The 14990-nt window shown below is 40.8% G+C and overlaps 1 protein-coding gene across 2 annotated transcripts in view; it reads left to right on the top strand.

Annotated features, from left to right (window-relative positions):
• Positions 1 to 14990, top strand: part of MAP3K20 (mitogen-activated protein kinase kinase kinase 20) — a 94910-nt gene that overhangs the window by 25165 nt on the left and 54755 nt on the right. For both annotated transcript variants that reach the window (XM_086615485.1, XM_086615484.1), the window contains exons 3-7: positions 8069 to 8156; positions 12093 to 12194; positions 12959 to 13024; positions 13745 to 13773; positions 13889 to 14026. In XM_086615485.1, coding sequence (XP_086471611.1) covers positions 8069 to 8156; positions 12093 to 12194; positions 12959 to 13024; positions 13745 to 13773; positions 13889 to 14026 — 423 coding nt within the window. The remainder of the gene's footprint in view (positions 1 to 8068; positions 8157 to 12092; positions 12195 to 12958; positions 13025 to 13744; positions 13774 to 13888; positions 14027 to 14990) is intronic.

Raw genomic sequence — 14990 nt, 5'->3', positions numbered from 1 at the left:
GACAACTTATTTTCTTTCCTTTCTTTTGTGCCAGCTGGTCACAGCCAGAATTTCTGTGCTGAAAGTTTTGTGTCTTCTTAAAGTAGGTGGTCTCTGGGTAGGGAGAGATTCTTTGCTTTTCTGCAAGGGCAGACTGTTTTTGAGTGATAAGTGGGGAGAGCCTTCTACAGAGCTCTGATAGCCCTATGGAAAGCAAACCCCCACATGGTTCCCCAGCAGTTGCTGTTAATATATAACAGGGAGGTAATGCCTCTTGTGATGTGCTGTTTTCATGAGGGTGGGCTCAGCCTGTCTGGTTGGGGAGCATTTTCTGGAGTTGTAACAATCACTGGGATTCCAATAAGTGGGATCCCTGTCAAGTGCTATCCCTATCATTAGCTACAGTAGGGTGCATTTATCTACTCTAAGACAGGCTTAAAGTGAGTGCTCATCAAGAACATGATGATTTTTTTCCTAGGTTAATTACCGTTTTCATGATCAAGTTTGAGAAAATACTGTAGTGGAAAGATCATAGCTGCTTTAGAGGACTGGATCAGGATCCACGAGTATAGCTGCTGCTCTCTCAGTTGGAGGCTATGCTAATTGTTCACCAAAAGCCTCTGTATAACGAGATTAGACTTGTTCTTCTAAGTTATCTTATCCAAGTTCCTTACCTAGTACTATGCAGACCTCGGAAGAATCTCTGCTCTAGCTGGATATGTATGGACATGGCCTTTCTCCAGCTACTGTTTCTTTGACATTATTTTCTCTTCTGTTCCTCCTAAGCACTGAAAGAGACTCCTTGAGAGAGGATTTGGTTTTTCCCATCACTTTTGTATGAGAATGTCTTTCCAACAAGGTGCTCATGAGTCTTATAGTGACCTTGATCTCAGAAATAATTTCCTTGGATATTTTTCCATTTGTTTGGCCTGGAAAGATTGAAGTGTTGTGTATTAGCCAGGATACTTGCTCACCTGTGGAGTGAACAGGGAGTCAAAGTTTCAAGTTTTGTTATTCCCTTGTATTTTAGAGATGTTGGGAGTTTTGTTGCTGTGCTCTATAGTCAAAACAGGCTTGTGTTCAAAACGACTGCGAGTAAATGGGAAAATTTCCCAACATTGAGAAGAGAAATGATGATTGCTGAAAACAAACTGCTCTATGGGAGCTCAGGTATTTCAAACCTGCTGTTTAGTTCACTCATCTATTGTTTCTGTTCAATTGCTGATATTGCTTTGCAGCTGGAGACAGCTTCTTACTCTTAAATCTGCCTGAATGAAATACTTATAATATTGCAGGACATTGCTCATTTCTAAACTCTTACACCATTACAAATATATAGTTTATGCATGTTTTGAAGGGTTTTACTAACTGTGAATAACACTAGTGAAATCCAAACTACTCTTCTTGTTCTTGGCAGATCTCCCTTTACCAGGTGCCTTAATATTAAATGCTGATACAATCTCAAGCTGCATGCTGCAAAATGTAAAAAAAAAAATGGGATATGTTTGGACTTTGCGGATTTCTAGTTGAAATCTATGAGAAAATGAGTTATTTGTCTATGATCTTTGTGGATTTTTTTTTTTGTAAATAGCAGCATAGTTGTAACTTAAAATGTAATTTTCAAGCTCATTAAACCTTCTGTAAAGAATTTCTGCAGAAAGTGCCCTTGCTTAGTTTTATCCTAAATGCTGCAGCTTCTGTTAACAGCCTCTTCTGTCACTGACAGCAAGTTTTTAACCCCCATCATGGGGAAAACCAACACCATGATCCAGCGATTGCTCGGTTACTGCTGAGTGGCCTCCATGTGGTTACTGTACTCACCTGATGTATGTCAGTGGCAGGATCAAGCCCATTAGCTTGATTTGACTCTTCCTTTCCGTGTAAGTTGGGAGCTGTGCTGCCACATCACAAGGACAGATCCCCTGTGGTTTTTTGAAGGGACCAACCTGCTTTCATTGAGCTGAGCAAGCCTTTGCAGTGTTTTGACAGGAATGTTCTGAGTTCACTAGATAGTACTCCTCGTCCCATAGCCTTCAAATTATCCTTAAAACTGCCAAGTTATATGCCAAGGTTGTTGTAAAAAATTATAGGAGATTATAGAACTGTTTTATTTTCAAATGGTCAATATCCAATATATTTTGCCACTAACATGTCCTATGGTGTTCCTTACCTCCAAAAATCCTCATACACATTTCCTACTGCATGATGCAAATGAAATATTTTAAAGTAAATGACATAAGATGAGGTGAACCAGTAACAAACAGCACATAATAGATTTATGTCCATATTCCTTCAGTGCGGTACATTATGGCAGTTTAATGGAATTGAGGTATCTTGATAATGTGCTTTTTTTTCTTTCTTCAAGGTTGCAACCTAAAATAATATAATGTTAAAGCATGTAAAACACTCAATTACCTTGTGAAAAAGTATGTAGATTTTTTTGGCTTAATGATTTGTCAGCATTACATTAAAAAAAATCATAAGCCTGTAGGACTCTAAGAGGCATATTTTACTAGTGTTTTGTAGCTGAACTGTAGCTTTAGATGCCGATTTTCTTTGTATTGCATCTGCTAATTTATGTTTTGGGCTCATTTACCTAGAGAAACTAGTGTATTGTAAGAGACGTCGTCTTTTATCAGACATCAGTGAATTCGCAGGAGAGCATTCCTGAGACACTGGAAATGGACACAGAGTGAATGTATTTTTGAGCAGGAATCTGGAAATAAAGGTTTGGGACCGATTTGTATTAGCATCCTATATATTTTTTGTATGTTGTTGTCAGTACATAGAACAATTTTAATAAAATATCTGCTGGCCTCTTCCAGGTGCCCTTTTATTAGACTGTAAAACCCCCTGAGAGTAAATTAAGTTGCAACTCTCCCAAGGACATGAGAAAGGTCATAGCCTTTAAAATGCTACAAGACTCAGGAAAAAATATCTTTTCAAAGGTACTTTAAGTGTGTCTAAATATCTACTTAATAAACGTGGCAGACACTCATTTGAAAAAGTAAATAACCAAACTATTGCACAATATAATAATAAATATTAGAAGGCAGTTAAGGAAGTTGTATTAATTGGATACCTTAAGTAGCTAACCATGTCTAACCCTGTAATTTTGTGTGGAGCGAAGGTGCCTCTTGCTGTGCAATTAACTGATTTATTAACAGGAGAGTTGGTTGGCTGCTGGCTGACCCAATGGTCCCATAAAGGGCTGCAGCTATTTCCTGTGTTAATCCTAAACCAGCGTGCTCAGACCAGGGTGGAAGGATGGCCGTGCTTTGTCCTCTCTGGTCAGCGGCTCCAAAGAAACCTGGAAGAAATGGTGATTAAGTTGGTGAGGGCTCAGTTTGCCCAGACCCACGCAAAGAAGTCTTTTGATACTGAAAAAACTCTGTAGACAGATGTTCTTTTGCAGATCCAGCTGTGCTGCTGGAATAAGCTGCTAGCCCAAACCCTTGATCACTTCTTTTGACTAAAATGTGAGCGTAACAACTTTCTAACGTATTTCCAAGGAGGACCAGAGTAACTAAAATATGCTGAGTCGTTTGGTCTTTGCTAACTTTAGCTGCCTTGGGATAGGGAGCTCTAACAAGAGCAGCTGCAGCTGGTACGAGTAGCTGGCAGGCAACAACACAGCTGTATGCAAAGTGCCTCCGTCCACATCCTTACTGCCTTTGCGGCTGCAATTAAAGCTCTGACGGTGGGGCCTTGTCTGCTTTGCTGTATAATGCCAGCTCAGCATCAGGTGGCTGTTGCCCACATCTGCATTCAGCGCCGACCTTGAAGATCTCATCAGAGCTGAGCTGCATTTGCTGCTCTTGCTGCGCTGGTGCCGGACAGAGCACAAGCAAGCTGGGACATGGGTCATCCCGGTGAGCTGCAGCTTGTGCTGCTCCTAGTGAGACCAGGTAGCTTGGTTTGTCCCCTTATCTGCTGCTGGCCCCACTCAAAATCTACGTTGATGGTTTCTGTTCAGCAGTTACTGAACACAGACAAGGCCTAGAGGACCCTGCTTTTACCTGCTGAAAACACTGAGGATATGAGTATTCATGCATAGTTGTTTGTATTAGAAGGTTAAGAGCAGTAGTTGCAGGTCTAGTGGCAGCTGTAGGCTGATGTCAGTCATAGATGATGTAATTGACATTTTCACATATGTCAATAAGCAGAGATTAAACAAGCATAAAAATAAATTAGCCGTTAAGCACTGTGATCATAGGACACAATTAGTTTGTACACTGAGGAATTACCTGGCTTCCTAAGTCTTATACTGCAGTTGTCTTCTGAATTGGGTTTGATTTACAGTAACGCTACAGCCAGTAAGCGAGAATTAAATAAAAATATTTTTAGTGTAATTTGGTCTGACCTTGGATTTCATGGTAATGGTTGAATTATGTAAACAAGTAGATTAGATTTATATAGACTTCTGAATCCCTTTGCCTCCAAGGAATGACATGTAATCTGTAATTCCCTTCAGCAGGACTTGAGAGAGGGACACAATTTCACCTGTACCTGTGGTGTAAGTACAGGGTGATTGGTTTTAGCATAGTTTGATGATCAGTACCAGGCTGCGATTAAGCTTATCATGAGACTAAGCGTAATATTATCTCCACTGCAGTCACCTTGTGTGTCTGATTGTGTCTCTGTGTTATGTCCAAGGAGTTTGTATTTATATGTTTGGGTTGTACCTTTCTGTCAGCTGTGCTCCTTCTAGTTCTGCATCAATCCAACATTTAAAAAAATCCCATAACAACAAAACCCAAACAAATCTGTCTTCCACACAAAAAAGTAATATAATGAAATAACTGAAAACTTGTTACTTGTCAGCGCCATGGCTTTAGGAAAGAAATTGGTGCTCGTTTAAGTTGCATAAGATACATAGCAGCTATACCGAGGGACGTGATTGTGTCATGCCCAAGCCAGTGTGGGCTGGCTTCTTCAGTGGCCTTTAGGCAGACAGATGAATGGCAGGATTTTCTTCCAAGCATTTAGGCATTTTGGATTTAAGTATGAGTTTGGTGCTTAAAGGTTATTCTAAATATTCTTGTAAGTGCCTTTGAAATACCGGTCTTTAACCACCACTTTGTAATTTGCTATCTGAAAGTCAGTCTTTCCTTGAAATATGGTACCTTCAAGTACAAAAGCTTCAAAGATGTGGATTGACTTGCATCTGGTTCTCACTGTAAGGAGTAAGTGTCTTTAAATTGGCTAATAGAGTTCACAGCTGATCTACAGCAACTAAAAAGAGCAAAACATGAAAGGAATAGTGTAGAATCGCTAGTGCTAACAACAGCAGAGTGATTAAAAGTGTTTAGAAAGGATTTATTTCAGAAGTAATGGTCCTTAGAAAGAGTTGGCAATTTTTTCCCACCAGTTCTTAATTTGGGATATCTGTGGGCAATTAGTAGGTGCCTTTCTGTATTCTTAGATGGAAGCTTGCTTTGGTGTCTGTCAAATCCTGGTTTAGAGTATGAACATCAATGTGAAGATGATGGTATTAGCCATGGTCGATACAGTATTTCTTCATTCTCCTAGAATGTGATCTCGGAGTGTAATATACTGTAAATAAGATAATCTTAGAAAATAATTATTTCTGAATCTCCAGATAATAAAAGCACTGTGTGTTGCCTAAGGCAGCAAAGGACTTGTCCTCTTGGCCCAGTGCTTCTGTCTTGCTTGTTGTCCATTTCGTGGTAGCACTGGGTGATTTGTAGGCCTGGGTTTTGCTGGTGGTGTGGCTACAGTGCAGCCCCTCCTGTTGTCCAGTGACTCAGGTGGGCTTTTACTGGATCCAGCAGCATCTTGTGTGAGATGGAGGACAGTCACCGGGTTCTGCACATTGCTGCGGTGGAATAGGGAGCTATGGCACTTGGATGTGTTCATCATGTGGCATTTTTAATCATTCTCTACAAAGATTGATCTAATACTACTTCTGTAGCCAGGACCTAAATATATTATGCCATGGGAAAGTTAAATGTGAGACCAGTCAGTTTAATGCTAATAACCTGTTGAGATACATGGTTTGTAAACACTAGCAGGTGATGTGCAGAGTGTTTGAATACATGGATTTTTAAGTACTGTACAAGAAGATAATTTTATTCTGTTCCTCTTGACTGAGGTGTTCAAGAAAAGATGGTCTAGATAGTTTGTCTAATGTTGTTTGCGGCCTAGTATTCCTCTTTTGTTTCTAACAATGTTCAGATAGGCAGTCAAGGAGTGTTAGGTCTCCTGGTTGTCCAGCAGTAATGCTGGTAGGAATTAGAAGACATTTAATATTTCCTAAAGAAGATAAAAACATGATACATAAGTTTTTGAAGTCTTGAGATCTTGTGTGTGTTGGCCCATGGAGTTGGAGTTTTGAATGACTAGGCTGTCATCTGCATCCTCCAGGCTACTGAAGGAGGTTGGAGGTGCAGCTCCTGAAAAGGACAGTGCTGCTGCTGCTGGAGTCTCCTGCCTTGGTAGGCTGGTGGGGCTGCAGCGGGAGAGCAGAGCTCCTTCTGCCAACAGATCCCTTGCTGATCTGGCAGATCCCTTCTCGGATCCCTTCACTGGCCGTAAGAGTGTTGCTGTTTACCTGCAGGTGAGTCTTCCCACATTTGCTTAGATAGCTGCCAACTTAAATTATTTTGTGGACTTGTAGGTGAGTCAGCCTGCAGTATGATTTGCTGAAAACAGCGTACATTTAAAAAATTACTTTTTTGGTACTGTGAAAAAAGATGACTCACTTCACGGTAACACTGTTTGCCTTGCTGAGTAGGCTAAGCAGCATAAAGTACTAGTGCAACCCAAGTTAAACCCAAAGCTATAGTTAAAGATTTAATTGAATATGTATAAACGTTGCTGCATTACCTAAAGATAAAGGTCTTAATTCAAAACTATGTTGAAGTTACTCAGAAAAGGCTTCAAACAGCAGCAGCAAAAAATTGAGCCATCTGATGCTTTTATCTGTAATTGTGCAATTACACACATGTATCGTGGTACCAGCTATAAAACATAGGCCAAAAAAAATACTGTTTTGCTAGGTCTGTACATTTATTACAGTAGCACTAGCTGATGTACCATGGTTTTCTGCATCAAAGCTGCTATAGTCTTCCTGTTTTCAGTGAATCTACAAGGCCACAAAATAATTTAATTGGCAGCTATCTAAGCAAATGTGTGAAGTCTCACCTGTGGGTAAACAGCAACACTCCTAGACCCAGTCAACGGTTCCGAGAAGGGTTCTGTCGGATCAGATCCTTTTGATAAGATCAGAGGAATTAATATCTGTATTTGCATAATACATATATTTGTGTAAAAACGTGTTTAAAATGTCTTGAGTATTTATTTTAATATACTACAGAGGTGAAACTGTTGAGAGACCTTGAAGAAGACATCTGACCTTTTCTCTCAAAACCCACAGTCACTATATGTCTTAATTTCTGGATAGATGCGTTCCTGTTCTCTTGCACTCTTTTTCTCAAACCTAGAAGCATTGTTCAAGTGGAATTTGAAGGTTTTGTGTGTATATCCAGAATTTCCAAACATCTGCAGCCTGCTCTGAGGAGCAGTTTCAACTGCACTGCTGGCTATTTGGCAATCTCAAGCGTGCTTGCTGTGCGTATTCAATGAGACTCTACAGCGCATGCCTGTAAAATCCACGTTTCCAGTAAACATTGGATGGAGCTGTGTGTGCACGGTATGCTCTAACAGCCTGAAGCACTGGACTTGCTGAACCCATAGTACTTTGTGCATAAACACAAATTCTGGATAGGACTGCCACAACTGTGCCAAAAATCCTGGATCTTTCTTTGAACAAAGTTTTCCAAGGCCTTCAGTTTTTCCAAAGACTTAGCTTCTACATCTGTGCCTTGGCCATGAAAGAATAGTCTGAAATTTTTTTTTTTTTTTTTCCCCAAACATATTGACCATTCATCTGCCAAACTCCCTCATGAGGTTTTCAAGTGCCAAGCTTTTGTGGACAATCTTCCGTAGATACCTGTGTATTTATATCTATGTTCTATGTATTTGTATACCTGCTTGGGTATAAAATAAACTATTACAGTAAATGCCTCATTCTTAATTGTCGAACTTGTTTGTTTGTTTTCAACAGGCAGAAATACTCAGTGTGCTCAGTCACAAAAACATCATTCAGTTCTACGGAGCTGTCATTGAACCTCCAAATTATGGCATAGTTACAGGTAAGGATTTTTGTCTGTCCTTTTGTCTTGAGTCAGTAAAACTCCAGTGTTGCAAGGTGTTAGCTTTACCCAATTTAAGTGTTTTGCTAATTGTTCTGGCCTTCGTTGAATGTTAATGTGCTCAGCATCACCTGCTGCAGTGTAAATGGGAGTGCTCAGGTAGGAACCAGGCTGGGAGCATGGCTGGGAGCAGCACAGAGGCAGTTGGAGCCTGAGGCGTTCTTAATGCACAAACTCAGCACTCTTTTAAATAGAAACTGTCACTCTGTTCTGTGAATTGCTTTTCCATTTTAACTGATGTGTGACCGAAGTAGAGGTTTTCATGATACATAGTTCTGTGAAAAGGGAAGGCTGAGAGTCTGCTCAGAACAAAGCTGCACCGTGAGTTCTGCCTGTGTTGAAAATACAGAATCTGCATTGGGAACTTCCCAACTGTGGGAAGGACTTGAAATAGAGTCAAGGGTTTATTAGACACCATAACACAACTCCCTCTTTTTGCTGAAACCTAGATTTCATTCGTTCTGTCATCCTGGAATTATGCGGAGGTTGTTTTTTGTATTTTGCTGTGTTTTTTTTTTTCTTCCTATCACCACTTCAAGCTTTCTTACTTTATCTTGGGAGTTGGTCCAGATATAAAATTACATTACAGATAATGCAATTTCTCACATTCATGTATGAGAGAAACTAGGTAAGATAGTAGTAGAAAACAAACCCAAAGCGAAGAAATCTGCAATATGCTGAAACAGTGTTTAGGGAAGTGAAAACCCTGGAAGCCTGGATTAGGAGGCACTAGGAGACAGTTTTGACCTGTCTGCAACACTTCAAAGAGTTTGATGTGAAGAGCTGTCTTTGCATGTGGCACAGTCTTAATACCAGTTTGAAACACTGCCGTTCAGAGTTTTATTGGTTCTCAGATGGTGGCCAGAACCTGTGAAAATTCTCTTGTTTCTACCTGTCTCTTCGATGTCCGATTATCACAGTAGATGACATCGTAACCTGGTGGGAGCGCCTCTGAGCACGGAGAGCTTTACTTACAGGAGCATCAGCCTACTGGGGGTCACGATGTTGCAGCCAGTACTCCAGAGGTGCATGGGAGTGACCATGGTTTACACCACTCAGGGAGTGCCCTGGTAATAGCATATAGGTGGGAACTTGGATAAGTTCTTGAAGCAATAAAAATAGTAGAAAGCTAATAAATTGAGTAATGTAATTTTACTCTAATTTATAACATAAATGAAATAAGTGCAAACCAGCAAGCAGAGTAACAAAGAAGATGTATAACCAACAACTCAGAATGATGTCTGAATCAGAAAGTCCTCAGTTTGATCTCATAAAAGGTCAGTATTCAGAGGACATTTGACTTGCTTGCCAGTCACAGGACAGACAGCAGCTGAAGTAGTTCATTATGTCATTGGAAACGGGGACTCTTTTTAACCATCTGTGAGAAAGAGACTACGCTGTGTAGTCCAACCACTTTGTTACTCAGGGAGCTCTGATTCCACCCTGGCTAAAGAAAAAAGCTTTATTTTAACAAACTGCATTGGTTCTCCCTGCAACTTCCAAGGAGACTGGAGTCCCGTGTGTTGGAAGGGAAGCAAGGCTGCGTTTGCCCACACCATTTTCAAATGAGAGAATGGCTACTGAGAAAACAAACGTTAATTGCGCCTGAAATATCTTTTAGAGGGATTTTCACTCTGTGATCTTCTGGATGGCCTTCAGTGTTGCAGACTTAATCCTGTGTTTAGTCAGAGATCCATTTCTTATGAGTGAAAATCCCAAACAAGAAGAAATCCTGAGAAACTAATGTTTCTTCAGAGCAATGGAGATGAGGGCATTCAGCCAAGCACTGGCATGTACCGAGCATTAGCTGCACGTAACGTCTTATGTGGGATTGTCAGAGAGTTCTCTGAGAAAGGCTGCATCTGCAGTCGGAACACGTTTCCCTGCTGGGCTGTGTGTCAGCGTTAAAACGGATCATCCTGCCTGGCGAGCTGCTAATGTGGATGGTGTCGCTCTAGATGGCACTGGCCATCTCTGTCAACAGCAGTCTCGATGCCTAGCAAAGTTTCCCATCTGGTTTTTAACCACAGCTGCCTCCTCCCAGAAGGTTCTTGGGAGCTTTTTTCCCCAGTCTGCACAGAAACGTTCAGTGTATCCCAGAGCCCATCAGAGGGTGGGTCCAGTCAGGCTTTCAGAGCTTTTCTTCCTAAAGCAAATACCTCTTTTACATTATTGACAGAAAATTATCCTCGGGATACAATTTCCAAATCCGTAAGCTCCTAGTGAAACTTGTGGTACAATAAACGTGTAGGAGAAGCGCTGCAGGATGGAGCTGTGTTGATGGAAGCGTGCTTGCCCGTGCTTGCGCGGCGTGGCGGGGGGCGAAGGGCACTGGGCTGTCCCTGACCCTCCGGATCACGCCAGGCGTTGTAAAGGCATGCGAAGCGTGCAGCCAACCTAGTCCTGAAGAATCCATTTATAAGACAGATGACATCATGGGTAAAAAAAGCTTATGTTTTAATTGAGGAAACGTGCAGGTCAGCAGCTTACTCCTCTTTCGGTGACATCAGAAGCAACATATCTGTCTCCTGCAGAGGCTCCTTTCAGCCGGAGGTCCTGCGGTAATGATCCAAAACTAACCTGCCACTTGAGTGTTTACTTTGAAGGGACTTCCTGTTTTTTCCCTCTTTCTTTTCATTTAGCGCTGGAATCTTCTCACACAGACCACCACGTTCTAGGCTGCAGAGTCAGTCTCATCCTGGAGCTTCCTTCCCTGCGCAGCAATCTCCCAGTGGTTTTTATTTCCCTGATGAGGAGCCATGTTTCCTTTCTATGCTTCTGGCATATCATGTATCATTCATCGAATAATATTATTATTAACAACAATTTGGATATATTTGATGTAGTCTTAGAGGGAATGATTTTGTGGCTGCTTTGAAATGGCTGAAATTTTCTTCTCCTTTCTAATTGCAAACCCTTTCTTTGTAACAGAACATCATATGTTTAACATCTGGTTTTACTTTTAAAAAACGAAATAAAGTAATTATCCTTTGTTATGAGGCATCGTTTATATGCAGTACTGCTCACCAGTGGGGAATACCTTCTTTCTTTAGAAGCAGTAAGAAGGATCTGATACCACCAAACTCATCCATTAACTGCTTTTCTGATGAGGAGCAGCAAATTCACTGTTTAAATATGTAAGAATTTCAAGGTATATAAAAGTGCCTCCAGTTTCATACCTAAATGCATGTAGGTGTAACTAGCTTGTTATTTCAACTTTCAGACCTGTGAGCTCTGACAGTCAGACCAGATTCCATCTGCCACACTTGCAAACACCAATGGGCCAAAAAAGCTCATGTTTGTACCTGTATAAACCTGCTGTGGGCTTCTGAAGGTGTTGTTGAAAGAAGTTAAGAAAAACTGTTGATCCTGAACAAGGAGCATAAGGAAACACCTTGCTTTCTTACCTTAGGGTGAGGGAATATACAGCAGTGAAGGCTTACCACCATTTACGTGTGGGATGTAAAGTCACAAATGGACCAAATTGTCTAGTGGCGTGTTACCGTTTTCACACAGTTCTCTGAGCAGAACTATCCTTCAAAAACCTTTGGAAAGTAAATCACCAGAACCTTTTACTGTGGAATTTGAATTGCTTTGCCTGAGCTCTAATGCTTTTTCATTTTAATGCCTGTTCTTAGGTAATGATTTTACAGTTTTTTTTTTTCCCTGTAGCAGTAGATTATGTCTGTGTTGAGATAGTCAGAACAAACTGCCACTCTCCTACTACACTACTAAGTATTAGCTGCTGAACCAAATTTCTAGTCATTAAGCCAGAGGTTGACTGCTTTCTGGAACTGACATAATTTCCATTAGATCTTTCAATTTAAGTGCAGTGTTTAAAAATATTGTGTGTGTGTGTTTGTTGTTTTTTAACAGAGTATGCTTCTGCTGGCTCACTGTTTGATTACATTAATAGTAACAAAAGTGAAGAGATGGATATGGATCATATCATGACCTGGGCAACTGACATAGCTAAAGGTAAGTGAGACCAGTGGTGCATTGCTGTCCTACAGAGTCAGCAAAGTGTATAGCTGGAGGTGCTTTCCCTACGAAGTCAGGAAAGCTTTCCTATACTTCCTTATTCAAATTGTCAAACCCTTCCCCCCCAAAACAACAACAAAAAAACCCTCATTCACTGTGCTTTTTAATATGTTCCTTGGTTATTCTGAATCCAAAGTAATTTCTGGAGTGAAAATGGGTTCCAAGAGCCAGTTTTACTTCTGGTTCGCCCCTAAGTCCCTAGAGAATAATTTTGCTGATGTAGATTAATTACGAGGTAAAGTGTGTAATTAGCCTTGCATTTGATTTGAATTGGGACATTTAGGGAAGCTAAGGGCTTGTTCTCAGCAAACATACTGACATTCTTCATATAATAATACAGAACAAGCTGTTTTGTCCTTTGTGTTCTCTGTGACCATGGAAGAACAAGTGTAAACTAATGAATAAAAAGTAAATTCATATTTTAGCTGCCCTGCATAGACAACACCTTACAGAAAATAGCTAGATACGACGTTAAAAAGCATTAACATATCCATATAGATGCTCTGAGAGATATATGAGCTTTGCTTAGTGTTTTTTACTCAGAGTATGGGAACCTTTGCTTCTCCTGCAGCGTATCATTATGGCATACAGGTATGCCAACTTGTAATGAAGGCAAGTAATGGGAACCAGAAAACGTGACTGCTGCTAAGTGATGGCCACACTCAGCCTGCCTAACGAGACTGTTCCCTTGTTTTGTGTAGGAATGCACTATTTACACATGGAAGCTCCAGTGAAAGTAATCCACAGGGATCTGAAGTCCAGGAATGGTAAAGTAGCAAAACACTGAAACGCTCTGCATTTACTGTTACCTATTAATGTAGCATTTAAATCTGTCCCTAATCTTTGTGTACATGCAGAACTAACTAATGTCTTGGCTGTCATCAAGCCGTGCTAGGAGTTGTTGAGGCACAGAAGAGTCTGTTACCTCCTCACCATCCTGAGCCTGTCTGACCTTCGTTACAGTTGTTCCTGGCATCATTAAGCCTTGTGGAGGACTCTTTCAAGTTGTGTCTTGCTGACCATGATTGTACCCATTTTATCAGCTGTCAGATGCTGCCTGGACACTCCTCGCTTCCTTTTTCTGTTTGGAAGGGTTGAGTACCAGGAAAGGCTGGCAGACCCCAGACACAACAGACTGGATAAAGGCATATTATTTCTTATTTGAAAATCTTGTCTGTACTGTGGTCCATTGTGAGGTTTGGCAGATATGCATACTTTTGAATAATGCACTCTGTGGAGCTGCAGTGGTTAGTCTGTACTTGGCAGTTGACGACTGGTTTTGCATCTGGTCATAGGCATGCAGGTATTCAGCAGATGTTCTCTAAAGCTTTTCAAAGAAACCAGGATAGTTTTGCATCTGTGCGTGTTCAGGTACTGACTGGCCATAGGATCGTTTTTCTTGATAAAATGCAAAGCCCTTTGCTGTGAAAATGTGTTGTGTTTATTTTTAATAGCATTCTTGTAACCTACTGTTTTTTAATTTTCAGTTGTTATAGCTGCTGATGGCGTGTTAAAGGTATGAACACTTTAATTATTTGTAGAGAGATGCTGCTGCTTGACTCAATGTTTCGATGCCTAATGAAGGAGGTTGATACTCTAATATCTTTTATTTATTTATTTATTTATTCCAGATCTGTGATTTTGGTGCCTCAAGGTTCCACTCCCATACAACACACATGTCATTAGTGGGCACTTTTCCATGGATGGCCCCAGAAGTTATCCAGAGTCTCCCAGTGTCTGAAACATGTGACATATACTCATACGGAGTGGTGAGTGCCTCTTATTTCCCTATGCATAGTAGCAGGTCTCTAGGACAGAATCTGTGTGATGCAAGAACAACAATTCTAAATAAGGACAACGCAAAATACCACACTTTCTTTCAAGACTGACCCACAATTTATAATTATATGCTTGAAAGTGATAGGAAGAACAGTGTCTTGCATGTTTAGTAAGATCCTTATCTGATTAGATTATCAGCATGCCAGTGTGGGAAGGGCATGCTTTACCACAAGCATTCAGCGTATGTCCAAAGGCTTTCAGGAGCCACTGAACAATCTGCATCATGAATCTCTGCTTGTGTTTTTCAGTGGAACAGAGGAGGAAAAGGTTGTGTTGCAATAGGTATATAACAGAATGAACTGATTAGGACTCCACTTTCCATAAAATGGAATATCACTGATTTTATATTAAAGAGCAAGCCACTTCTCGGTGCTTAATTGTTTAAAAGACACCGCTGTCATTAGCTGTGAGAACAGAGACTACCTCTTGTGAAGGTAGACGCCCCATGTAAAAATATAGAAAAGGCCAGCATGGCTTTGCCATTTTTCTGAAGGAGGGACAATCAGTTACAGTTCGTCAGTGCTGGGTTTGCAGGTGCAGTAATGTGAATTATTTCACTCTGCCTGCAGGTAAACTCTAATTTGGTTTTCCTCTGCAATACAAAATAGGCTAGAAATAGCCCTACTAGTCAGACCAATTGTGTGTCTAGCCCGATAGCCTTTCTCTGACAGAGAACGGTAATGAATACTTTGGGAGGAAAAAAGAAAGGAAGTGGGGCTGTAGTTTCCATGCACATCTGTGTATTAACCATTTTTGGTTTTGGATTCAGTGGTGGGTGGCAGAATGAGGAATTCCTTCAGTACCTGTCAAGTATTGCCCCTTTCACTTTGAAGGATGGGAGGAGATAGATGGGAGGAGATAGATGTGAGGGAGGCACTGTGATTTTAAGCTAGC

Source organism: Tauraco erythrolophus, chromosome 8 (genome assembly GCF_009769465.1).
Source record: "Tauraco erythrolophus isolate bTauEry1 chromosome 8, bTauEry1.pri, whole genome shotgun sequence".
NCBI classification, from domain to species: domain Eukaryota; kingdom Metazoa; phylum Chordata; class Aves; order Musophagiformes; family Musophagidae; genus Tauraco; species Tauraco erythrolophus.
The sequence above is the reverse complement of the archived record's forward strand: the minus strand, read 5'-3'. Positions and strand labels throughout refer to the sequence as shown.